Source organism: Catharus ustulatus, chromosome 2 (assembly GCF_009819885.2).
Source record: "Catharus ustulatus isolate bCatUst1 chromosome 2, bCatUst1.pri.v2, whole genome shotgun sequence".
Taxonomy (NCBI): Eukaryota; Metazoa; Chordata; class Aves; order Passeriformes; family Turdidae; genus Catharus; species Catharus ustulatus.
The window spans coordinates 35,294,285-35,322,182 of NC_046222.1; the positions used below are offsets into that span (position 1 = coordinate 35,294,285).

Below are 27,898 nucleotides of genomic sequence, written 5' to 3' on the forward strand. Positions count from 1 at the left end.
CCACCAGATGGAGCATCATCCCAGGAAACAGGACCATACTCTGAGAAGAGAGACCTTTTAAGCGAACCACTGATTTAACAATCAGGAACCTGTTTTCTATTTCTATTTCCAGCTGTGGCACAAAACTTTTTGCTGTCTCTGGGCAAAGTCTCTGCCTAAAAGTTAGAACTGCAGTCCAAGCCTATCATTTATGCAATTTCTAAGTTTCTGCAAGTTGGTAGAATAAGACAAGGGCTGCCAGGTTCCTCTACTCTTCAGGGTTTTTTTGTTGTTTTTTTGTTTGTTTGTATGTTTGTTTTGTTTTTTTAGTCTCATCAGGACAATACTCAGTGTGCAATAACTGAAGGAATCAGCAACCTTCAAATTTTATTATGCCCTTCATGCAGAGTTCATAAAGAACAGACCTCTCTAACAACACTTGCAGCCTCTGAAAAAGTTTCCTGTACTGCAGTTACTCATCAGCCTGACTTTACTTCTCCCTCACCTGTCTTGAGATGGGGAAGAGAAGAAGTCAATTACAGAATTTGTCAAAGAACAGACCTAAAGGTGGCCTGAAGACCATGTTTTTTCGGGCTATTTTTGGTAGGTTTCTCCCAATACTAGGGCTAAACCACACTTCTACTGTCGAAGAATTTAGGCATTGGAGCTCTCAATATATGTTTCACGGAAGTATATATTAAAAGGTCAAAAGGTTTTGGAAAATATTAAACTTTTCTTTAAATTATTTTGCAATGATTATAACCCTAAAAGCTCTGTATCTTCCTGAAGACACAATAATTTTAATCTTTCTCCTTTTTTTAGTCTAGAACTAGGCAACTATAGGAAGAAAACCCTCTAATGAAATAAATATGCAAGTTTTATATCTGCTTCAGCTTTATCAGTCTGCTTGTAGACAAAGAGACTTTTCCCCCCTGTTGTGTATCTTCAAAATATTATTAATTCTACATGCAGATGGGGCTGACTGTTGTAAAGGAGAATTTTTTCTCCCCTTGGTTTGTTATAGCTCTATTTACACTAGTTATTCCTTTCATTAACACTTTTAAACTGATTTTAGCTCCATCCAGGTTTCTCATGGCAAAGCTCCTGGATCATTTGTCTGCATTTTAAGAGGACAGTCTTCAGCAAATTCATAAGTTGAAACAGAAGTTAAAAGCTGACCTGTGTTAGGCCTCTTTCTAGTCAAGCACCCCCTTCCTTTCCTTCCTCTCAAAGAGAGGAGCTAATTTACTGAATATACCACTTACATCCCAAAAAAATACCCATGCCTGAGAAATCCCCACTTTGTATGCCATTTCACTCTCAGCCCTGACCATGGGACAACAAAGAAGGCAGTCTAATGCTGTGCTACTGTAAAGCATTTGCAAAGGCTAAATGGCACCAGCTTCCAACCTAAGTGTTCTTAGTACAGCTTATTCAATCAAAGCTCCTTCCTTGAGGCTAGAGGAAGCCTGAGCACTCCCACTGCCTTTCTGAAGTGCTCTCCCAACTACACCCCAGCCCCATAATTTTTCAGACTCTGCCAACCCCACATACTTTCCACAGAATGACCATGGCAGCAGTTCTGTAGAGACAGGAAGTTAACATTCCCCAAGCTCCAGTCTCACCTGCCTCCCTCTTCAGCTGATCTGTGCTCAACTCTGCAGGAATTTCAGTTTCCTCCCATCAGTACTTAGGCTTCTACATGATCCTGCCCAACTCTGTGGTTTTACGCTTCACTTCCTGATCATGTCCTCTTGATCAGACACTCATGGGCACAAGAAAGACCATACTGGCCATTTGGATTGTGCAAGAAAAACAAGGTCCAAAATCCAGCTCAATTAAACACTAGTTTTGGACAGACCTGTGGTACTACTGCACTTCCCCAGTAGGAGGAACAAGGATTTAAAAGAGGGGAAAAAAAGGAAAAACAATCACGTATTACAGAATAAAATTTGTAAACTTGCTTGGCAGTTCTGGGTTTCATTTTTTTCAGGTTACCAAGGACACAAATCAAAACTGGTTTAGTCACATTACTTCCAACTGAACAGGTATTTTATCTAACCAGAGCATTTACAAGCTTCCCAAACTATAACAAACAGAAAAAACCAGTATTCTGAAAGATGAAAAGTCAGATATGCACTTCAAAAGTCAACAGCAGACAGGACTACCTAATCTACTGATCAGATACAATACTGACAATGACAATGTACTTGTATTTAGATCATAACTCAAAACATTCTTCTCAAGCAACATGTTATGTTGAAGGATAAGGGCAGGGAAAAGGAAAAAAAATATGTAAATGGTTCAGCCTCAATAAATATTATTTACTTTCTTCCTCATTCAGGTACACACAGACACTGAGCAATGTCCTGGACCACTTTCTTAACACAGACACGAGCATTTCAGCTACCTGCTGACAAGATACACACAGGTGTTTTGAACACAGGTTATTACTGCTAATAATTTCTGCCATCTTATCCATTTTTCCCCTTTCATTTTTTTTAACTGTACATACATTTTAAACCTATATGAAATATGATTGATTTTAGAATTCATTACTCCTAAGGCAAGTAAAAACATTGAGAAGGCTATTTGGGAGTACTGAAAATAGAGGCAATTAAAATGTATTTCCAAAAACTAACTTTTAGATAAATGCAGTAACTAGACAGAATTCAAATAACAGAACAACGTGATCCACAAACCAAAGCCAATAATGTTTTTCCCCCTAGTCACTAACACAAGGTGAGAAACAAATTAGAATTTGAGATTACTAAACATTAAATCAATTTTAATCTGCAATCAACTTAAGGAATGAGTTCAAAATATTTCTAGAAATTGTTTAACAATTATTTATGTTCTTAAGAATTGCATTTCCTTTGTGTTGTCCCTGAATAAAAGCTTCATTAGGTTTTCAAAAGGCACAAAATACAACTGCAAGCATAAATATACCAAGTTTCCAGCAAGCTGATGTACATTCATGTGATAGCTCTACACAAAGAAATTTCCTAGGCCATAAGTGAAAACTTCTTGTGGGAAATAATTAATATGGACAATTCAGAAAACTTTACAAAAATACTTCTTTTTATTAAAAGCAGCAATTTCAAGCAGAACAATACACAGAATGTAAACATCACTAAGTCCGGCTCCAGCCTGCCGAACCTTCGAGAAAGTCTACACTGAATGCATCTACTGTACTAGCAAGTTAACAGACTATATTATAATTTGAAAATATATTTTCCTCTATGAATTAAGAAAAAGTACTTTATCGTAATCTGTCCCAGCGCCAGATACTGGCATCATCACACACAGCTATAAGGATACTGCTATCCCTGCTGAAACTGGTCTGTCGGATGGCAGCAACACATTTAGGATGAGTAAGAGTTGTACACCTAGAAAGAAAAGAAAATTATTCAGCTGCAATGGTAAATCTTCCTACTGCAGTATGGAGCACTGTTTCAGCAAACCCTTATTTATGTGGCCTTGAGCGAATTGAAGGCAACAGAATTATGGCCTTCATGGTGTATTTTGTATTCCAAAATGAGGATGTGGGAAAGCAGTTTCCTGCTCACCCACAGTTGTTTCTCATCCACACAATTTTTATTGAAGCAAAGACTGAAAGCTTATTGAATCACATTATTTAGGACTTCATTGTCAGTGCTATTTCCCAGGAATAAAATATCAGAATCATGTGATTAAAGACTGCAGCATTTCCAGGAATTTCATACATTAATGTATTCATATATTCATATTTACTTGGATATTATATATAAATATATAAAGATATATATAAGATATTATATAGGGTATATAAAAATAAAATGCATAAAGTATTTATATATACAGTGTATATCCATTTTATATACATTTTTTTTTGTGAGTGGGTTTGTTTGGGGCCTTTTTCTTGTCTTCAGAGGTTTTTTTGCTTTTGTATGTTTACACGCATACATTTGTATCTCTATGTATCTAAGAGACAAGCTGGGAAATTACCTGGCAACACAGGTGAGGAAGTGGAAAGCCATAGTGTTTTTCTCCACACTGTGCTCATACCTCACTTTTCCACTCCTTTCTTACTCCTGTCCTGTCACTATCTCACCCTTGTCATGTGCTACATCCACCTAACACATCTTCTCCTAATGGCTTTGCAAAATTTATACCCAATTAGCAAAAACTCTGTGAGAATTAAATTGCCTTTTACTGTATCTACACACGGCAGTCTGCACAATTCAACTGGGGCCTCTTGGCATTGCTATAATATAAATTATAAATCAGTGAGATACAATAAACATTAACCTTCTGGGGCTCACAATATTTATTTCCCTAGTAGCTATAATGGAAATTAAATAGTACGGTATTAAAGAATTTCTCTAGTTATCAGGAAAGGAAAAAGTAAAGTACCCCAACTCCCAGTCTTAGCAAAAAACAAAATACTCACTTGGCTTTATGTGGATCCTCTATTTCTAAATCCCAAACATAAAGTTTGCCAACCTGATTGCCCAGAGCAAGCATCTTGAAAAGAAAGCAGAGGATAAAGAAGTTTTAAAATACTCCCTCAAAGAATAAAATCAGAATTTTAGAAAGGCTCTAGAGCTGATAAATTGTGTGTGAACATTTAAACATGAATGACTCAATGAGTTTGTTGGAGGAGTCAGAAAGGCTGTAGAATTTGCCTCCTTTTTTCCATTTTATCAATCTCTGCAGACAAGGGATAAGGACATCAGGAAACATAATTCTGGTGGAAAATAAGTATTTATTTGGTGGAATTTTTTCCCACAGGCAGAACCCAGAATGAAATATCTGGAGCTCCTGCAGATTCCTATAAAGCCCCTTAAAGCAAACCATTCTGTTTCTCAAACATCACATGAACCAAGACCCTTCCTATGCCCATAAACATGTAATCAATGAAAAGCTACACACCTTCAAATACAGCAGTCAGACACATACCTTTTGCCAGAAATCCATTGAAAATCTCATGTACCATATGTCACACTGGCTATAATCAAATCTCCCAAGAATGGTCACGTTTGACTCGCTGGGCTTGATTTTATCTATATCATCTTCCATCTTGCCAGGCTTCCAGCAAACAATGGCATTTTCACAAGACTGGAGTGAAACAATGAAAAGAAAAATCACCTGTAATTTATACTGCAGAATCAGTCTAACTGTAAGCAAACATTTCATCTCAGTTCCCCAATGACACTATGAAAAGCAGAACTGAAAATCTCACCTCTGCTCTTAGATCACAGCCACACCACCAACAATAATCACTGTCCATCGCTGGCAACCTGATGACCTCACAGCTTTGCCAGGTAATGGGACTGCAGGAGCCCTCCCTCACCCGCTTCAGATGAAGTCAACCAGATGTGCTCAAACATTATTTCATAAGCAGCTTAAACTGACCTTGGTTTGAGGATTGTTTACCCAATCCCTTTGACTAACAGGATGGGGCACTCACCAATCGCGGGCATCAAGGCAGCTGAACTGCCTGGTTTAATATCTGCAAGCCAATGTTACTAGTGGACACAACAATTAATCAAAGTTACTCCATTACGGTAACCCTCATCTCAGTCTTCAGCAGCAGGATCCCTAATCAGTAGAGATTCCCGTTCCATATGTTCCATTCTGGTTAGCCAGAAACCCTCTACTTGTAGCAGAGTACAGCTGTAGTGAGAATTTTGCTTTTTAAGTATAAGCTGCTTAACCATACATTCTGACAGGTGACAAAATTCACAGCACACTCCACAAAACCATTTGACACAAGACAGTAATTTAACCTAAGACCAAATGCTAATAAAATTTCTAAGGTTTAGGATCTTCAGGACCAGCAAATAAATGTAATGTAGCTGAAAAAGCAGCAGCATTACCTTGGAAAGGATTAGGTCTCCCAGCCACCGTACACAGTCAACATAGTTTCTATGAATGTCTCTTGTAGAGAAGTCAGGGAAGTGAATTTTCTGGGAAACAAAAGGCCTATGGAGAAAATGGCCAAGTGAGTTTCAGAAAAACAAATGCAGAAGCACAAGTGTAATTTTTAATAACCAGTTTTAACATATTTCAGTATTAAAAGAACAAACCCAACTTTTCAACAGTTTTATAACAAAGGAGATTTTATATGCAGCTTGTTTTTCTTTTTATTAATAATAGGAACAGTCCCTGTTTTCATACTCATTCCTAATTAAATAACTAAGCTTCCCATGTAAAAGACTGTGCAGACATAGTGCTGAGTATAACTACTCCTCCAGATGCTGAATAAAACACCTGTCACCAAACACTTCAAGAACTAATTAAAGCTCAGTCTTCCTGATGCTGCTTCTGCAACATCTAAATCGTTAAATAGAAATGCACACTTTAAAAAAAAAAAATCATCATTTTAAAAAAAGCACGCTAAAAAGCATCATTTAATATTTGGTAACATTACCAAAAAAAGCGAGAGTATTTTCACAGCTAGTCTCATTGCTGAACATGTTCACTGTGTTTTAGACTCTTCAATTCTCTCAATGGTTTAACTGGAAGTTAAGATCAAAAAGTTGAAGAACTTCATAAAGGAGGATTTATCTATCATGTATCTAATTGCTATGTTTACTTGATAATTTACTCATATCTGAGGTCAAATCAAAGAATGATGAAAATTAAAGTTATTACTATGCAAACAGCTTTGTCCCCACCCCAAAGCGAAATAATACATAATAATTAACTACTCAATATAAGATTATTTGCCACATTTAATTACACAGATTTGATTCCCTTCTAGAAATGTTGAGATGAGATGAAGAAAAGATACTGACATCTTGAAATGGATGAAATACAAGCTTTAAGATAATAATTCTGAACATTTTCTAGTCAAGCAAATAAGAGATAATTGAGATATTTAAAAATAAAAATTTTGGGACTTTGAATCAGAATTCAATAAAATTCCAGTGAAGCAAACATCAGTAAGACACACAGTCTAGAGAGATTCAGTACCCAGGACAACATCCAGGTCATTCCCCAAAACTCCCAATATGGAAAGGAATTAATTTGGACCATTGATAGGAGTATTCATGTGTTGCAAAGACAGACAAGGAGATGAAGACTACATACCTGTTGGTTTTATTTGGGTTGTACTCATAAGAATCTTTGATAGCATTAATCATTCTCTTGGAATTGATTCTCCAGAGTTTTAGAGAGTGATCCATCCCACAGGACATGATTTTTTCACCAAGAAGATCATAATCCTATGTATATAAAATATTTTTGAGCACTCCCACCCTAGGCTGCATTTTATCAACTTCCATAATTTCCATCAAAACAGCATTTTATGTGTAAAGCATGCAATAAAATTTAATATTTCAAATAGAAAAATACAAAGAATATAATCCAGCTCACTGCAAAGCAGCACAGCATCCTAATAATTATATTTAGTCTCTCTCAAGAAAGAGAGACATATTCAACAGCACTGACAGACAGTGAATCTACAGCTAGTTCTCCTCCTTCACTAAGTTCCCAAGGAGCAACTGTGGCAGAATTCCAGGGCTATGACATGGGTGAATTATACAGTGTCAGGTTTCCTAGAGATGTACCCCTCACCTTTCACAACAGGTCACATACCAGGAATGGAAAGAGTTCTCAGGAACAGCACATTAAAAGTTAACTATTCTAGTTGATACTCGCTAGGTACCAGAGTCTGTTCATAGCCACTGAAAAACAATTTAACTCAACTTCTTTCCTTCACTACCATGTCTCTCCATGTTTATTCGCTTATGCTGCTTTGACTTGATGAGAACTCAAGAACTTCAAAAGTAGGACCATCATGAAATGTTATTTCTCTTTCTAGCCCCACTGAGTCCTATTTTGCTCATTTCTAGGCTGCACCTCAAGAAAATCACCTACGAAAACACAGAGATCCTGTCTGTAAGAGGCGGCCACATCAATCAAACCACCTGACATTTAAAGTTGTCTATCCCCTTAAAACAGTATTTATGCACTTCAAGGTGGTTATTTTTAAGTAGCTATAATATGAAAACAGTGCACAAGAGGATAAAAAGTTGCTTACTACCCTTTGTAAATCTAAATCACTGCCCCACAGTCTTCCACTTACTGCACTTAACACCTCATCCCTGTGCCCTTCTACTCCTCCAAATATTGCAACCAGCGTGTCTGTCTGGATGTTCCACAGTCTCAATGCATGATCTATAAAGAACAAATAGAATTACATGCTGCTTTTTATATGTACATTTGAATAATATATTTCAGCTTAACCAGTTTGAGTAACAGGTGTTTAGATCAACATCAAAAAAGCACTTAATTCTTCTTCTCTTGCTAGAAACAACAGAACCGCATTAACCAAAACTGCTATTATAACTTACTGTTAAAAGTAATTCTGTAATGGAAAAAGTGTGCCCATCCACTCCCCTAGGGATAGTTTCTAGCAAAAACACACTTGGATTTTTAGATCACCCAAAAAGCAAAGACAAGTATGATCTCAGACAAATATATGCTTTTAGTCAGGCATAAAACCAACTTCATATATCAAAAAAATGCTAGAATTCCTTTCTGCCATTATAACATCAACATTCAGAAAACTTGTGATTTTCCATTTTTTTAACATTTAGAACATTATTCTTTATGAACCACAGTTGGCAAGGAAGGGAAAAACTGTTTATATAAACAATACGTATTCCAAAGTCAATCAGACTAATCCGCTTATTTAAAACAAGTTTTAATAATTTCTAATGAAGAACCCCTAGTGTATTTTCCATTTGGAAATGGCAACCTCTAGTGTATTTCTCTTTTGGATTCCATAAGTCCATTATACTTAATTACAGCAACACCCAAAATCCCAGAAGGGACACAGGTGGCCAAGTAGCCTCAAATATTTTCCTCTTTTTTTATTAATGTCTCAGCCAAGCAGTTCTAACAGCCCAAATATTCTCCTGCCTCATGTCTTCTCAGTGACAGCACCTGGTCCAGAGATTGCACATTAAAACTTGTAGTACTATTGCTGATGTCAAAACATTATTACAAAGAGAACCTAAAAAATAGACGGAAACTGGACATTTAAAGACCTACAGCACCAACATGACCGTAGTAAGCAGCAGAAAGCTTCCCAACTCCTGTTATCATGTAGTTTCCTTAGTAAGTCCAAATATACTAAAGTCAAAAGTCTCCTTAAGTGAATGTTTCCAACTCAAGCATTCCTGAAGGCTAGCTAGCTCCTTGTGCATCACTCCCTTACTTAACAAAACAGTCAAGATTAGGAAGTTGTGACTGTTAGAACTTTCTGGACAAGCCCTAAGACACCTACCAAAAACTCTCTTCACTAATAAGCTTTATACACAAAGTCCAATTAAAGTTCCCAAGCAACAGACAATCCAAGTTTCTCCCCATGAACAGGATGGTGAATGCTGTCTGCAACACTAAGACGTGCCCACTAGATGGCAACACGGTTCAACAACAGAAAAAAGTTTAACTCAACTGTCAGAAAGTAAAGAGCAAACCCAAGGCTCATGATTCTTCTTTCCTAAAAAGCAGCACTATTCACAATCCCTTTAGACCATAGCTGGAGTTATGTTTTTAGACCACGGATTTAGTAAGTAAAAAATATTTAGCTATATAAAAGCATGATTTGCTCTCAACTTTCAAGACAAACTTGTTCACTGCCATTCATTAAAAAAAAAATTCATGAAGGTTTTCAAGACCAAACTCCAATCGAAAGTACCCTCATTTTTACAAAAACAATATAGTTTTTTCCTCACCTTTGCTTACAGATAAAAGAAGATTTGGATCTCTGGGATGGAATTTCAGTTCATTGATTGCATTTCCATGGCCCACGTAGTGCTGGGATAGAATTCAGAGACCAAGTTACTATTGCCCCTCATGTTTACATGTACTTAGAAGAAAAAAAGTGCCATGCCTCACTGAAACACAAGCTGTATCCCAAAGTTCTGAACACTCACCTTTATGCACTGCATTGTAATAGGATTAATTATCCTAATAATACCCCTGGATCCTGCCACAGCCAGAAGAGGATGGCTTGTATTGCTATCATATGTCCATGCACAGGTATAGAAATTTTCATCTGCCTACAATGCCTCGAGTTAAGGATCACAGAACAGGAGATTTTTTTTTCTTTTTTTAAAACATTTTATTTTAATCAAACCTATTGTTATTTTATCTAAGTGCCCAGGAGTCTCTGCTGGACCCCAAAAGAAAAAGACACATATTCAGTTACACACCTACCAATACCAGCAACATCACCTTTTCTACAGACGTTGATTTCCTCACTTCTGTTCCATAACATACAAGGAAGACCCTCTCTTTCATGGCATCACCTTTGATTGGGACTAATGAATCACGACGAAGTTCATAACTTAATGACTTGTGTATTGCAAATGATCAACACAAATTATTAATGCTTCAGAGCATGAATCACAATTCTTAAGCTTTAAACCCAGTTCCAATTCACAGGGAAACTGAGACCACTGTAAAGCAGAGAAACATTATACAAATATTAGTGTTGGGAAGATTAAACTGATGGAGAATCAGTTTTCAAATATTTTAATACAATCTGGTCCCTGAGTCTGCATTTTTAACATTTTTTCAACAGGAGGGATTCTAGGATGTGGGAAAGAGGCAAGACTTGGACCTAACATAAAAAATGCACCACATAAGCAAAGTATTTAACCACAGACAAAACATTTACATGCTTTTTCCTACAAAGCCTCTTGATTTTTCATAAAGAAGAAGCAAACATGGGTATTTAACTTAAAAGGATACATCAGCATCCACATAAGACTGCAACAGACGGATTTCTCCTTGGGAATGACATTCATACAAAGTAACCTGGAGAAAAATAAACAAAAATAAATAAGTGGGAGAGACTACTGCTTAATAGTGACATTTCAAAAGGAAATCACATACACCCATCTATTGACTGCCTGATTGGGACAGGTAGAGTGCCGCTATGGTTTAGATTTCATCCATCATTCGTTTGTTTAACAGGTGGAAATGATTTGATGAAAGAATATCCACAGCAGTTCTGGTAAAACACCATTACAGGACTTGCCAGCTATGCTTCCCAGATATTGAAGTATATGATTTTAATTGCCTTAATAAGATAAACCCTTGCTGGAATTAATTACTGCACTCATCTCTAACATGACTTGGTCTTGTAATGAGTCATCGATACCTTGCTTAAACTTAGTTTAACAATGAATTGAAATCTTACTTAAACTTAGTTTAGTGTTTCTGGTGACTTGCCAGGCAGAACAAACCTCTAAATGAAACACTTCTTATTTATTCACAACACCTGCATAAAATGCACTTCTCAGGGGATATTTGCAAGACTGAAATGACATCGATCCTTGTTCAGAGGAAGTGTATAAATTCACTCTACACAGGCCATCAATTTAGCTACTGAGCTGGCTGGCATCACTGCAGACAATTCTCATCCTGTATATATGAGTACATGACCTTTAGAAAATAATAACATTTATGAAGAGCAATTTTATTGAGAAGATACATTTGTGCACCACTCTTCCTTATCCCATGTGCGTATTACTGAAGGACTTTTCTCTTTAGCACGTAGCCTAATTACCAAATAGCTAACATGACTTTGTAGAACAATCCAAAGGATGCACCTCTCCCAGATAACAGATGCTACACATCTTAGAAATAAATCTGTTCATATTAAGTATTGTGTGTCCATACCAAACACAGGTAAAGAGATTGCTTGAAAACAGGAATGCATGCAGAACCACATGGAAGGGCGTATGATGAAAAACAGATTACTCACTCTGTTGCTGCCTACAGTGGCAAAAACAAGAGGATCACCTTCTTTACTGTGCCAGTTAAACTGGACTCCAAACAGAGGCTGGCCATGGTCCTCCTATAGGTGTAAAGTAAGATTAGAGATTAAAAGAAACCAACAAAAACCACAGACAGAGTATTGCTGTGAAATTCTACAGTTTAATTGACAAGTTTCCCTCTTCAAACTAATGGGTTCACAACCAGTATAACTTTAGATAGTGAACAGTTAACAATCATAGTTTCGTCACATCACTTGGTTGTCTTAAAGGGAGGTTAAAGGAATATTCTGACAAGCACACTCCTCCCTTTTCTTTCTCCACCATGCTTTTAAAAAGTAAGGGGGAAGAACCGTTGCCTCAATTATGCCCAGAAGATGGCAGAACTCCCAAGTTATGCTATTTTGTTTCACAATTTTCAATAAGGCAACCTCTGCATCTTAAGTCATACCTATACACATTTCCTATCGTAATTACTTATACACAAGGATTTGCAACTTCACGGAGAAGAATTACCAGGAGAGAGAATTATACTGGTAGAAGGATGAAGGGCCACATTTAATCATTGCATTACAGATAGGTCTTGTCACAGACTCAAGGAACTCTTTCCAGCATGCCACAATACTGCTACAAAGTTCATGTCCACAAAATGTTTTCAGATTGCCTTTACAAACAGTTACCAGAGAAATGCCAAGTATTATTTTTACACCACTTACATCAGTTTGAGACAAGAAAAAAAGCAAGTATGTTTATGAATTGTGATGAATATGGTGGTGCTTGTTAATAATTGATAACAGTATTTTGGCCTGTCCTGACAGGATGTTTTCCACAAGAATAATGTTCATTGAAGTGCCTCCCCACAGGGGACTGTCTGGGACAGTGCAGGCAGGAAGGAAGTGTCTCATGATGGCTGTTCAGCAGCCTTCAAATGGCAGCACTTCAGAAACAACACGAGATGTACCAGCCCTGGCAGCTCTGGCCTATCCAAAACCAAAGAATAAATTTAAGGAGAGGGTATGAGTAGGGAGTCTAACACTCCTTAGAAAAAGAAAAGTAAAGGAAGTCTGGAAAAATTTTAAATAGCATAATTTACTGAGAAAGGCAGTATCTGTTATTAAGAGAAATAACTAAAAGAGCTAGAAAGAGAAAGCAGAAAATCTTTCAGAGATGAAGGGCCTTCTGCAATTCTTAAGAGAGGTAATAACTTTCAAAGTTCAGTACAGATTAAAAAGAATTGTTCAAAGCTTAACTCAAAGTACTACCCATTGTAACACAAAAGAACAAACTAATGGTTTTATGATAGGAGGGATATAGGATATTAGGAAAGGGAAAAGCAGCAAGTAAGCCCAGGATAGAAGGAAAAAGCAGGTATTCAGTATCTATAAAGCATTACAGAAAATTAGAAATTAAGAATGATGAAAACTGTAAGCCATAAAATTGCATACACAAGGCCATGAATTTATGTGTGCAATATATTTATTAATTTTACTTTGCAGTAATAAATGTATTAATTTTACTTGGTAGCCTTAATTTTTGAGTGTATTAAAGTCTTGTGTGAAGAGAATGGCTGAGAGATCAAATTCAGAACGCTTAATAAAGTTTTACCACTAATAATAACTTGATTTCAAATTTCTGCTTGAAGGAGCTCCTGCTGCTGATTAGTGACTGCTTCTGATGTATCACATGAAGATAGCACAGGTAAAATGCATGGATTCCCACTGCTTTATTCCAGAGACATACTAGCAGGTTTTGCGTTTGTTTTTCTGGAACCACCTTGTTCTCTGTCATATGCCCTGATAAATTTAACAAAGTATGGAAAGTGAAAAGCAGTGTGATTTTCACCCTCAAGATAGAATATTTTTCCAGCATAAGTTACAATAAGTTTCTCATTTCCTAGGTAGGACCCAGACTAAGGTGATAAGTAGAGATATATAACAGAGTGCTATACTGTTTCCATATTTTTATACTTGAGTACACACCTAAAGTATTTTGCAAGTTTTTTCAAAAAAAACCTATTTCCCTGGAAAAAATGACTCTGCAAGACAAATGTCTTTAGCCTACTTACTTCACCCACACTACATTTCTCACACCAAGTGCTACAATCTCCAGGAGCCTGACTGTACATATTGCAGTTTTGCTGGTGTTTGATGGATGAAGCAGCCAGGCAGAGGCTCTTGCCAGAAGACACCAGGGTATCTGCAGAAGCTCTGCTCCTATTTAAACTCCCAACATTCCCAGTGGCCAGAGACAGCACATAGCTATTTCGAAAAGGCTTGTCTGCTCTAATTTTTGTCCCAAGTGCTAAACAATGAAGGAGGTTTTCCAAAACATCATACTTCTAGGTGCCGTACACGATGTTTATGCTCAGACGCCAAGTATGTGACACAAATCTGACACTGGTTTGTACAGACAGAAGTGACCCAGATACCCGTCCAAAAGTAAAATTGTGAAATGCCATCTTGTCTCTGCTATGAATAAAGGGCATGAAACCCAAAGTACTCAGGTTCTTTGTCCAGTAGAGAAAGAAGGCAGAGAAGAAAACAGACCTATTGCTAGAAGCAAATAAATAATCAGTGGTGAGTTCCAGCCTTACTCAATCCCAGTTTGGGTTCAACCAAAAGTAAGATTAGACCTGGTTTTAGACAGAACACAGTAAAGTCAATACTTAAGCCAAAAATAATCACCTGCACGAATGCCTTTTAATCCGTGCCACCCACACTGCCAGTGGGGAGCCAACAACCCACACATACATTTCCAGTACCCAGAAGTGGAAGTAAACCGCTATGGGCAGTGGGTTTAGTTACATTTAGTCTCCATGACACATCAACAAGCTAGAATTCTGTGTGGCATTGGATACTGGTTCCCAGGTCAGGGGACAACAAGTAGAAGCTGAGACAACACCAGGCTGCTTACAACTTAAGCACACACTCTAAGCAGAAGTAAAGGGTATGGAAAATAATTGCATTGATGTAAAGGGAGCACAACAAAGCAAAATATACATGATTTTCTGCCAAAAGACCTATCAGGAAAACATATATAGATATATGAGGATGTGCAACTGTGTCGGCTGTGTTAGTTGTGTATGCTCATCTATAAACCCAACTTCCATTCAGCCCATAGAAAGCAAAAATTTTTCAGTACATCTTAAAACTTACTACTTCAAAAAGAAAAAAGACGGTTTTTTATTTCCTGTCATTTTCCAAGTAGTATTTTTGTTTTTCTGATGCTTACATTTCATCCAAAATAACTTCCAAAGTAGTGTTTAAAAAGCATATTTAGCAAGTACTGAATTTTTTAGGCTGAGTCATAACGTTTAACACTCAAAGCAGACAGTAACGGCCATATTTATTTGTTTCCCCAAGGAAAAAAAGTAAAAAACAAAGTAAGAGGGGAAAACCAAAAGTACAAAAGTGGGAAAATATGTAATTTATACACCCCTAAAGAATATTAATTCTATTACCTTTAAATCATGTTGACCCTCCATTAACTTCAATACCTGCATCTTACAGCATAGTTCAAAAACATAAACGAGGGGATATATGACATGGTACTCAAGAGTCACAAATGTATTTCTAAACCCACATACAACATTCAATTATCAGAGTTTTCTTCAAAGTATCTGCAAAGCTAATATGGAAGAACAGGAAAAGGAAGAGAGGCTTCCTTAGTCATGAAGTAAAAAAGCAAATTTAGTTGCTATCTAGTCTTCATCTTAATATGCACATCTCTTATTACTACCATTAATTTCAGATCAAAGAGAAATGGGGAAAAAAGCTAAAGAAATACCCCACTTAATTGAAATGCTGCATTTACTCCCTTACAGCTTGATTCCACTTGCACAGGAATCTGTTCCCAGACCTTGATTCAAACCCAAGGAAGTCAGGGATTGCTTAGTTTCATAGCCTGGTCTTTTGGATCATCCTACACTGGGGTCTGGATTGACACTGGGATGAGGGAATTGTTTTGTTCTCCCAGAAGACACTTGGAAAGTACTAACCCTTTTTCTCTGTAGACAGAAAGCAAGTATGAGTAACAAAGCTCAGAACTTGTTAAAAGTTTGGGTGTCCGAAGGCCTGCGTCTGTGTTTGGAGTATGACTTGAAGCTGCAAATAGCTCCATCCGTGGGGGCGATTCACAGGAATCACAGGAACTGCTGCCTACCTTGGTGAAATGAAACAACCTCCCTTCCTCCTACACCCTCAAAGGCCTGGAGGTAGGTAATTTTTATACTTCAAGAACACAATAAGATCTATTTGTTTCCCAGATATTTTTGTCAGTGTAACTTTGTATCACAATTTCTCCAGCAGCAAAGCTCATTCAGGTTTCCATGCTCCAAACCTTTTATCCCCTCCCACTCAGGTACGCCAGGGTTTCATTAAGGCTTCCTGAAGATAAAGTTCAGAAAGAGCTGCATCAGCACAGCTCCTCAGTTAAGCATAGGGGAATGAAAAAATACTCTTAGAGTAATTCTGCAGAAAATATCCACTACTGAGCTACACAGATCCTGACAGAGTTTGCTGTAACTCGCGTCTTGTTCCAGACACAATCATCCTTTATTTAGAAACCTTGTAAAAATGAAATCATGAAGCGTATTTACAGGTTTTGACACATAAAATATCCCACATGAGGCTGAGGAATGAGAAAAGAACATCCCAACATAGTAAAATAGTCATGATTGAAAAAACTCGTTCAGTCCACCACAGTCTGTCACCAGTGCAGAAGAAAACAGTGCTGTGCTAAAACAGCAAAACAGGGAGTAAAGACCATGAATCCACATCTCTTAAAACCATCAGGTGTTTCATGGGAAGATACATACTGCCTAAATCAGGGGCTAATATGTGATCCCAACACTCACAATAAATTAACCAAATTGCACTACATAGTAGTTAATGATACTGCCAGAGGACAGAAAATACCTGATCTGGTTAAGTGTGAGGAAAAAGCTACTCTAAGATTCTTGGGTTGATTTGTTTGGGGTTTTTTTTCAACACCTAGAGATATCTGTGCAAGTTCCATGCTTTGCATGGAGTTGTCCCAGGTTTTGTTTTAGTTCAATTTGTTTATCAGACTTCTCATATTTATCTCTAGCATCTACATCTTCAATGAAATACATAATCATAGCATCACACAAAACTTTGCAAGCTGTACAAAAACAGGGTTAATTGCAGCACTACCTACTGTTTCCTATTTGTCAGTATCTTTTTCTTCAAAACTTTGGCTATTTCAAGAAAGATAATTGCTTCAAATCAGCAGGGAACATAACTGTTCAAAGATATTCAAAAGTATCAAGCTTGATACTGTCTCACAGCCAACATTAACATTGCTGCCAGTAAGTGGTGCCCAGCATTCCCTGAAGCTCACACATACCTACCTTTAGGCTATTTACACATTTGAAGGAATATTTGCACTTCTTTGACTTCCACTTTCCTTTCCCCCAGCTTTTTCTTCCTGGTGCATTAGGAGTGTTTGTTGGCGTATCAGGGCGTTCGGTGTTAGTACCGCTTTCAATACTAACGGCATCATCCTGAAAACATTTGAAATTATATAGAATGTTCACAAAGAGATCATTAACTGCTGTATAAATTCAACTAATTTTGCAGCACTTGGCCTTTTCACTTTTTCTTGTCATCCATAAGAACAGATCTCCCAGGACTAGGTGTTATTTAGATTCATGTATTTAAATCTAATGCCAGCACAATAGCATTCCTCTCTAGAAACAGAACATGAATCACACAAGGACTAATCCAAGAGGGAGAGATACAAACTGTGATCTAGTGACATTTCTTCAGAATACTGGTAGCTGCTCTTGAGAAAATGTCTAGAGATAAAGCAGCTGCTTCTCCTACAAAATGTCTTTGATCCAGAGGAAATGAGTACCTCTGAAATACTGAAGAAGAGTTGTTAGTGTTTGTGTAAAAACACGAGGTTTGACCTTACCAAGAACCAAGCCATTCTGAGGCTTCTGTACAGTTCTCACAGCACGGTTCTGCAGCGGGTCAGCATCGAGATCAGAAGACAAACCCCACCACTCCCTCCTGCTCTTTCCCACACATACTTACTTGTTTCCACTAAAAGCTAAATTCTGATCAGCTAACTAATCCAACTGGCCCTCCAACCATTAGCATAAGATAAGCATGGGGAAAATTGAAAAAAAAGGGATGCACAAAACACCCCATGCAGCCGCTGAGAGATTTTAAATTGGCTTTGGATAATCAGCAGTAACTACAATTTCATGTGTGATCTGACTGCAGGGCACTGTTTAACAGGACATTTCCCTGCATCACCCATCACAGAACTTCACCCTCACTGGCACTGTACCTGTCAACCCTGTGCCTTTGTATGAGTATGCTCGGCTTGTTAAAAATCAACTTTTCCCATTTTTTCTGGCAAGATCCATCAGACTAGTGGGGGGGAAACAACTCCTCTCAGGCCAGGTAATTTCTAAAGCTGAACTAAGAGAGAGAGACGCAGACAACAGCCTGTCACTGAAGGAGATTCATGAAGCTGCATTAGGAACATGGAATGAGGTCAACTATGAACATTAATACACCAACTCCCACCAAGCATTTATTCTTTGTCCCAGTTTCATGTCCGTATTATCAGAAACCAGTAGAGGTGTACTAGCCTTTGTTTGCCCAACAACTCTGACAAACAGGACATTCAGAGGACAAAAATGAAGAAAGATACCACACAAGCCCTTAAGTGTACTGCCCAAATCTGGAGTCATTCCCTTCACACTGGGCCCCTAAAGGAGCCAACACTCCACGAATATTCCTAAACAAGTTTAACAATTTTTAAGTTTTCCTGTTTCTTCTCCTTTGCCCTAAAAAAAATCAGAGTTTGCCAAATTCTCATCTCCCAAGTGCACTTGCCAGAACCTTAATATCTGACAAGACTGAAGTTTTCTCTGGACTAGACAAATACTGTCAATGTGAGCACAGAGGGCAGCTGGTGTGGTGCAACTACACTGGGTATCTGCAGCTGCCACACAACCAACAAATCTGCACACAGGACACCTGCGGAGCAAAACACACCCTTTCTCCAAATCAACACTCTTATGTCAACTTTTAAATAGAATCCCCAACTTTGCTGGAGTAGTGGAGTCCAGTAACAAACTCCTGAAAAAGGAATCCCTTCACCACTGAGGCAACCCACATCAGAGATTCAGAGAATCTTATAATCATAGAGTGGTTTGTGCTGGAAGGGACTTTAAAGATCATCTAGTCCAACCCACTGCCATGGACAGGGACACCTTTCACTAGACCAAGTTGTCTAGAGCTACACCCAGCCTAGCCTTAAACATCTCCAGGGATTGGGCATCCACAACATCTTTGGGCAACCTATTCCATAGTCAGTGACAGCCTACAGCTGTCAGCAAATTAAGCCTGAACATCTATCACCAAATTACACTTGGATCCACAAATGCTGCTGATCTACAAAAAAAAAAAAAAACCAAAAGCAGTGGTGTGGAACATTTCAAACCTGCCTGTCACCTCACAAACACCACTTCCATAGGTTGTGGAAGATGTGGTCCAGACTACTCACTTGCTGGAAAAGTGCAGGAAAAAACTTCCACACACTATAAAACACACACACAAAGTAACTACACAGTCTCCCTCCACAACAGTAGCTACAAAAATTGACTGCTCAATACCTTAGATTAAGTTTACCTTTCAAGTATACAGTTATTCTACATCAATCACATTACCTTTGCTCTGAACACCTAACCTAGAGATCAGAGACCCCATCCCTGCTGCTTCTGCTGACAGTAGTTTATGAGCACCATGTCCTACTTCTCATTCACAAAGAGGCTGCACACATAAACTTGTGTTGCATGTCGCTCTACAACGTGACAGTGAAGACACACGATGCAAAACAGCAAGATGGAAAATGCTGCTGGTTTGCAGGGAAAACAAACAAACAAAAAAACCCCCAAAACAAACCAAACCAAACAAACCAAACAAACCATAAAGTCTGACGTTTTGAAGCAGAGTTCGAGACAGAACCCGCTCACAGGTTGGGCCTCAAATCCACCTTCACCCACGTGGAGGCCAAGCGGGAGTCTCTCGCCCGGACCCTCCCCGGTCTCTCCCACCGGGGCCTCCCTCCAGCGGCCACCGCGTCGAGACGCGTGGGCTGAGACCCCCTTGTCCCTCTCCCCCGTCCTCCCCTCTCCCGTCCGGGACACGCCTGAGGGGGTCCCGGTGGCGATATCCCCTCACGGCGGGGCCCGCCGGGGCCGAGGGGCGGCGCCCCCCCCCCCCCCCCGCCCTCCCCTCAGCGCTCCCGCCCGCCCCCGGCGCGAGGCCCCGTGCCCGCCGCGCGCGCGCGCGCTCCCGCCACACCGGCCCCCCGCCCGTGCCGCCTCCCCGCGCCCGGCCTCACGTTCTCGTCGCCGGACAGGTCCCCGGGGTTACTGTTCTCGTCGCTGCTCAGCTTCTGCTTCTTCGCCGGCATCTCTCCCGCCGGTGCCGCCGCCGCCGGGGCTTCTCCCCGCTCAGACATCTTCCCCGCCCCCCACCCACCGCCACGCAGCCGCAAAGCGCGGACGGGGCGGTCGGCGCGGCGGTGCCGTAAAGCGGCCGCGCTGCCCGGGCCGGGGCCGGCGGAGCCTTTCCCGCCGCTGGGAAAGCGCCCGGCCGCGCCTCGGGGGCTCAGCGGGCGCAGGGACTCGTCTGGGGGGCTCGGCCGGGACGAGCCCGCGCGTTCCCAGCGCGGCACCCGCCCAGCGCTGGCTGCAGCCCGGTGCCGAAACAAGCAGCACCTTTCGCCGCCGTGTCGCCGGCCCCTCTGTCCATCTTTCTTGTGCTCAGAGCGTCTGTTGGGGTGTTTTTTGTGTTCTCTTACTCCACAAAAGTCCTTCACTCCGCAAATAGTGTTTCCGGATAAGAAAGACGGGCTTTTCTCTGCTTCCTACTTCTGTGCTCCCTGGCACGTTCCTGCTGCAGCTATAAATTAAATATCTGTAGTTGCCAGGGGGGTTATTTATTTATTTGTTTGTTTATTTATTTATTCGCAAACAACAGGTCCCAGAGTCATAATAATTCTGAACAGTAAAAAAGCAAACAAAACAAACAACAAAAACAAAAAACCCGTTTTAACAAAGGGGAAATGTAATCTGCCCACAGGCACAGCATCTTATCTGCTCTTCTTGTAGAGGCAGAAACAAGTCTTTTCTCCCTGAGGGAGATATTCCAGTCTCAAAAATGCTTTGAGGGCAGTGACAGAAGTGAGCCGTGCTTTGTATATAAAATTTAATCTGGCATGAATTTCAGAGATAAAGAGGAAGAGATATACCTCAAATGGTGCGTGTACTACAGTTTTTAGCAATAAACAGTCTCTGTTCTGCAGAGCTCCAATGTAGGCTCCAATGAAGCATTACACAACACAGAGCAAAAGATGGGAGTTTACAGGTAAAAGCCCTGCATAGGTCTGTGCTGTAAGATTAAGGTTTTGATAGAAATCAAATCATGACTATGCTGCAAGTTTGTTGAAAGAAGGGCAGAGATTTTTTAACTTCTCCCTGTGGGTACCCTTGAGCTACTGGGGAGAAGACAGGTCCCCTTTGTCCTGGAGCTGTCAGCTGACATGCTCCAGATGGCCAGCTGAGCTGCACGTTCATCTCCACCATGTTTCACCAGCTCACGAGGAAAGTGGAAGTCTCAGCCAGCCTGTGCTTCGTGGCTTCATTCAGAAAGGTTCCTCACCCAGTCCCAGAATCAATCAGTTCATCTCCCTTACAAACTGCTGTGTCCTGGCAGGTCTATGCCTTCTCTTGTCTTCTAGATGCTGGGGAACTTCCTTCTCAAGATGATAGCTCTGCTTCCCTCTGTAGACACTTTTTAGTCTAAACCACTTGCTTTTCTTTTGATTTCTTGGAAGGCATGAAAGGCTGGTATACCAGGGGAGCCCAGCTTCCAAATGTCATAGTACATTTCATCTAGCTTCTATTTAAAGAATTAGTTATGTTGTTAAACACAAGCTTGAAAGTTCAGGAAATTTGCTTCAATTTGTGCTCTGATGAGATTCTCTTTGGAAAGCCTCCATGCTTTTCTCTGCCTCCATTTCTCAACAGTGCTCTGGGAGAAGCTTTTCTTATATCCCAGAGGGGTACTATGAAAAAATATATTTTAGTTCAGTATTTCTTTAATTAGTATTATACTGCTATATAAATACCATACACATATTAACTAAGAAGTAATAGGGCCCTTGATATACTACATAGAGGAAAACAGGAGAACAATATTTTTTTAAAAAATTTGCAGTCAGTTTTAAGTAGTGATTTAATGGTATTTTAAAAACACATGGTGGGTACTTAGGAGGCTGGATTTAATACATATGTAAAGATTCTGCCGAATATGAGTTCTCATAGGATTGCGATAATAAATATCAAAAAACTCTGGAATGCATCAAACACATGGAGTCTTAATAGATAGTCTGGTTTGGTTTGTTGGTTTTTTTAATACATACCACAATATTTCTGGATCATTCAGGGACATTTAAATAATTTTTTCATATATGGGTTGAAAGTAAATCAGTCTCACACTTTTCATTCATTCTCTACCAGGCAAGCTTCTTCACAGAATCGGGATTGTGGAGGTTAGAAGGAACCTCCGAAGTTCATAATCTCTAACCCCTACTCAAAGTAGAGCTGGTTAAAGCCAATTCCTCAAGGCCTCATTGAGTCCAGTGATCTTCTGTGTTCAGTGTTTAACTACCCTCATGGTTATCTTTTTCTAAAGTTGTAATTAGTCAGAAATTCGCATGCTTCAATTTGTGTCCTTTGCGTTTTCCTTGTCCTTTGTGACTGTGTCTGCCCCCTGCTCCATGGAGCAGCAGACCCGTATGTTCCTCAGCCTTCCTTTTGCTGCCACTGTACCTACAGAAGCCTTTCCTGGTAACCTTCCTCTCTCTGTATGGTTTCATCTCCCAGATGAGTTTTGGCTTTCCTAAAATAAGCACTACACGCTGAAGCAATGACTCTGTGCTCTTCTTGGGCAGTCCATCTGTGCTTCCTATTTCCATACACTTCCTTTTTGTGTTGGAGTTCAGCTGGGAGTCCCTTATACATCCGTGCTGGTCTCCTGCCACGCTTACTTGGTCTTCTGCACATTAGAACAGACTGCTCTCTTTCTTAGAGGAGCCTCTCCTTGAGGATCAACCAGCTGTACTGAGCCCCATACCAATTGGATCCTGCCAAAAAGATTCCCAAGTAGGCCAAAACCTGTTTTCCTGAAGTCCAGGATTGTGATTCTACTTGCCTTGCCCATTTCTCTCAAGATTTTCAACTCTACAGTCTTGTGTTTGCTGCAGCCACATCTTTAACTACCTTGCTTTTCTTTGTGACAGGTCCAGCAAGACATCTCCCCTGGCATCTTTCTTCCTTTATATTTTTCATGTAGTCCTGAAGGCAGCTTCTGCCTTCTTCTAGTGGTGATTTTGGCAACCAACTGCTCCATGTAGCTAGGAACTTTTGTCTCCTAGAGTAAGCAGTGGATGATATGTAAGAAAGAAAGTAAGAGATAGTGGTGTTCTAAAGAGTCTTAGAATTAGCTGAGGGTTTCTAACTGTGTGGGTAGCCATTAATTTTGCCATCTTAAAGATGAAGGGGGAAAGGAGGATATATGGAATAGTGGGCTAATGGGCAATCATCAAGGAGTAGAGGCCTGGATAACAAGCTTTTTGTTTCCACTGACACAGGGAACATGGAGGGGTATTTTGCCCACACAATATCTGTTTTCTTCTAACCTCTCCTGTTACTCAGTGAAGCATCTGCATCTGCTTTTTAGAGCTTCTGCATTAACAGAGGGGCCCCGGCCTTTGTGATGCCCCCATACTACGCTGCCTTAGGTAGCAGTTATTTTTCTTCTGTGCAGAGAGAGCCCCACAGCTAAAATACCTGATACCAGGATCTGCTCTATAAAAAGTGTTTCTTATTATTGTTACTAAGTGGTTTTTATGTATCTATAGAACAGAACTTCTGAATTAACTGGAAAAAAGTAATTTTTAAAATTGTATTAGCTCGACAGGAAAACATAGCCATGGCAACTGAGGTGGATTCAGTTCTGCTCCATGTATTGTCAATAGCCCTGACAGTCCATCTCCAATTACAGAGGCTGTTCTACTGGTATTTTTATTAAGAGTCTGAAAACATGGCTGGATTTTCAGAACACCAGTTGAATTTTTAAGTCTGACAGCTAACAGTTTTTGCCTTATAAAAACAACAGCATTAAAAACCAACTGGAAAAGCATCCACACGGAAAACTGTAGCATCCCTTTTGTGTAATGGGAGTGCAATAGCCAGAAAAGGCTGCAGTCTTTTCCCCCCTCTCACTTTTGGAAGATTAATGGGTCAAACCTTTGTCTGACTCATACTCTGAAAGCAAGGAACAGCTCACACATTTAAATCTTGCTGCAGAAGTTCAAGATGATATGGATAAAACTTACATTCGTTATCCATCTGCTAGAGCTAACAACCTGCATAAAAATGGAAGATGTATCTGAATAAGAAGACAAGACAGCTGAGTTGATCTGACAGCTCAGTGATACTGAAGGAAGGATATCTCACCCACCCCTCTTTCCAAACCTTCTTCGTATTCCTAATTCTGGTTTTCCACAACTGCTCTTCCATCAGCTTTACTTTTCACAACACTCTCAATGAGCCAGTTCAGCTCACTAACCCAGAAGAAAATTGATCAAGCATGAAGTAACTTGATCCTTTGTCTTTAGCTAATGGGCAAAACCAGACAAATGTAAATTCTCTGATGGCCACCATAAAGGGAGGTACAGCCAGGAGTGAAAGATGGTAGAGAAAGAAGATGTCATCCCGGTGGTAGTGGTGAGCTGCAGCCCAGCAATGTCCTGAAATCTGCCTGTGACCCTTCATTTCATGGTTTATCTTCGAAGTTGAAAGGGTTTGACCCAAAGTGTAGGATTCTCTATGCTGCTCTAACAGCTCTGCTGCCATGATGACAGAGGGGCAATGTGCAGTTTTGTGTCAGTAAAGCTTTATCTCAGTCTGTGGCTTCATGATCAGCAACAGCATGGCTCAGACAGTCCCATCCCACCCCATCCACCTAATTTCTCCTGCTTCCACCTGCCCTTCTATTCTCTGCCAAAGAGTGATTTACATAGCTATGTAAAGAATCACACAAGTCAAGTTTAATGGCAGAAGAAAACAAGGAGCATATCTCTATTTTGTTGTATTAGATCAGTTCCCTTGTTTGTTCACAAAGTAGTACACAAACAGCTCTGCTGTCATAGTGCAGGGAGTGGTGCAAGAACAATTGGTGGGAAGAGAGGGAGGTGGCAGGAAAAAAAGCCAGAATTACTTAAGTCAGTATTGTCACCAAATAAATCCCCATGGACCCACAGCTCATGTGAACAGAGCGTTTAGTCTAGTTTAAAGTGACCTTTCTTCCAGAATAGTTTGTTCTGTATGTGAAGGGGCTCTCACTGAACCAGACAAGCACATGACACTACATGAAGCATACTTGCAGAGGGACTTTGGAGCCCAGTTTATAGAAGAAATGGGGGAGATCTACAGTCCCACATGTTGGCTCAGTGACAAAGTACAATAAAGATTCTGTAATGCAACCTCAGCCATAAACAGGAATTTAACTGCTGGTGTGACCTGTAACATCAGCAGATTAAAATATCCTAAATGTAAGGGCTGCTGTCCATCCTATTGGCCATCCCAGAACTAGTCCATGGAAGTGTGAATATTAAAGCACTAAATCACCATAACACCAAAGAATCTGAAAGGCCAGGATAAGAAACCAACATTCAGCTAAACTATGTGTCACTTGCCATCTGTACAGTGAGCAGAAGTATGTGCAGCTACCTCCCTAGGATTTTCTCCTCAAAAACACTTCATGGATGATCCCCACAAAGATTTGCATTCAGCTTGGGAAAGATGCAACAGTTTAGGAGCATCCAGGGAAGCCCCATGCTTCTATTACCACTTGGAGCCCCTTTGGCAGGCAATTCTTGGCTTGGGTGTCTCTTAACACCAGGGAATACTTTTACAGAAGCCACCCTGCTACACAGCCAGTCTGTAGGGAAGACAGTATGGATTCAGGTGTTGTGCTACATTATCTGTTCTGTGACAGCATCACTCACCAAAGGAGCAGCTAATGCAAAAAATTTCATGGATAAATTAATAACTTTTTTTAAAATGCAGCTTTTGCCTTTGCCTCTGTTTGTAGCTTTTGACTTTTTTTCCCAGGCCACACCCTAGTTTTTCTATGTAGTTCACCATGGCAATACACTTTCCCTTAATACTTTTCTATTGAAATAGCCATGCACAAGGCTTAGCCCAAGTGTTTTCCACTGAAACGCACAGTCATGATGACTGTGTTGACATCATCTTCAGAAGCTACTCTCAATGCTAAAACTTCAATGATTCGCCGCAGCAAAATGTGATTATTTAGAAATGACTTAGTGATAGTTATACATTGTAATTCAGGCTTTCTTTAGCTGCATAGTGCAGGAGTAGTTTGCTGGGGAAAATGGTCCAACACCTATGGTTAGTGTGTATTTAAATAAATACATTGTTCTCTCAGCTCGTATTTCAGTTTCATTTTCCAGTAGTTGTACTGGAAAAACTCCAAAGTAACTGTGAAACCTCATAACAGGGTGCAAGCAGATTTGCCAGCAGTGCTTAAGAGGGCAAGAGTCCACATCAGCAGCTGCTGAAACAGCTCCTGTGTCCTATCACCTCATCACTTTTCTCTTGCACCTTCTTTTCCCAAGAGCTCTGCTCCCCAGGGTCTGCCTGTCTCTGTGGTGACAGGCAGCTTTCAGTGCCAGAATCATTCTTCTGGTCATGCCAATTCATGTAAACTTCTTATCTCTCTCTACTAAGAGGAAAGTCCTGGGTATTAATATTTATTCCTTTCCACTCAGTATGTTTTCACTCTATTCCAGTGCAATGCAGCTGCCATTCCACTGTCACTTTCTGTCTTGCCTCAGCCATATGTTCCTTCCCTGCACTGCATTTGATGACAAACCCATCAGTTAAACCCATTCGTTTAAACTGCATGGAGCTGCACTCTTTCCTGCAGGATGCTGCAGAACTGGTATAGGAGGTGGTGTTGCTAGAGCAAGAGGGCTGTTGGGGGGATTCCTGCCTTACAAGCCTTTCCTTTGATGCACACAGGGTGTGGCAACAAGTTCACAGGCACAAAGATTTATTAGTGGGGCTCAAGGCTGAGGGCATACATGGAAACTAAGAAAAAAAGTAATAGATTGAGAAAGAGAAAGGAAAGGCAGAGATCTCCTACATGGACTGTTAAAAAAAATGGGGGGAGGGTCCTCAGAAAGCATCCTCTCCTGGACTTCTCTCCAGGCTTCCCTGTAGTGCTTTTACCATAGCAATGATAAAATGGGTTTTGGGACCCACTCAAATGCTATTGGTTGAACCACTTATGTTGGGGGTGCCATGTGCTGGGTGTTTGTTAAGCTTTGTGCCCTCTGAAATGTAAACCAGAAGCAAAAGGGTAGGAAAAGAGGGAAAGGAAGGGTGATTCCCACGCTGGTGGCAATCACTTCCCATGAGAACCTGCTGAGAACACTATCAGGGTCTTGCAGGTGCAAGGTCATAAGAATAACAAGATGAGAACAACAGAGTAACGGCATGAGAACAGCAGCATGAGAAAAACATGGGAAAGATCCTGCCCCAGTAGCTCTGGAGAACATTGCCAAGGCAGCCAGGGTGAGAGGACACAGCTCTGGGAGGCAAGTTTGGAGTTGCAGATCAGAGGTCCTTAGCAATACAGACGGTATGGGTGCACCAGTCCAGGACATGCTGCTGGTGCTTGCTGTGCCCTTTTGTCAGTCACACAGCCTCACCCTGAGCTGGTAGAAGGCACAGTAAAGAAAATGCTTCTGGGCCAAAACATCACTTTAGCTCAACAAAAGCCAGTCATGAAACTACATTTTCAGGAGCCTCTCTCCTAATGTCTTACTCCTGTCCTGTGGTCAGCCAGATCACGAATCCAACCAAAGTCAAAATTAATGGAGCCAAAAAGAATAGACTATTTTGAAATATTAGAGCCAGCGTCAGAGGGAAGGCAAGAGCAGAGAGGTGCATGGGCAATTTCTCCAAACAGCAGCAAGGGCTGTGTCTTTCTTAAACC

At 40.2% G+C, this 27,898-nt stretch overlaps 1 protein-coding gene across 1 annotated transcript; it reads right to left on the reverse strand.

Annotated features, from left to right (window-relative positions):
- Positions 1 to 3,038: 3,038 nt before the first annotated feature.
- On the reverse strand, positions 3,039 to 20,284 carry EED (embryonic ectoderm development). Its single transcript, XM_033085063.2, has 12 exons — positions 20,145 to 20,284; positions 17,131 to 17,283; positions 11,750 to 11,842; positions 10,732 to 10,797; positions 9,912 to 10,037; positions 9,711 to 9,792; positions 8,054 to 8,145; positions 7,057 to 7,190; positions 5,841 to 5,946; positions 4,921 to 5,079; positions 4,412 to 4,485; positions 3,039 to 3,368 (listed from the first exon to the last, which is right to left on the reverse strand). The coding sequence occupies exons 1-12, from the start codon at positions 20,262 to 20,264 to the stop codon at positions 3,242 to 3,244; spliced, it is 1,332 nt and encodes a 443-aa protein (XP_032940954.1). The 5' UTR covers positions 20,265 to 20,284; the 3' UTR covers positions 3,039 to 3,241.
- Positions 20,285 to 27,898: the final 7,614 nt, after the last annotated feature.

Bases quoted from the DNA above. Each gene is read 5' to 3' on its own strand.
- EED (XM_033085063.2), bottom strand. From the start codon at position 20,264: ATGTCTGAGCGGGGAGAAGCCCCGGCGGCGGCGGCACCGGCGGGAGAG. The intron at 17,284-20,144 runs GTGAGGCCGGGC...AAATGTTTTCAG, and splicing joins ACCTGTCCGGCGACGAGAAC to GATGATGCCGTTAGTATTGA. The intron at 10,038-10,731 runs GTATCCTTTTAA...GAGGCATTGTAG, and splicing joins AGTCTTATGTGGATGCTGAT to GCAGATGAAAATTTCTATAC.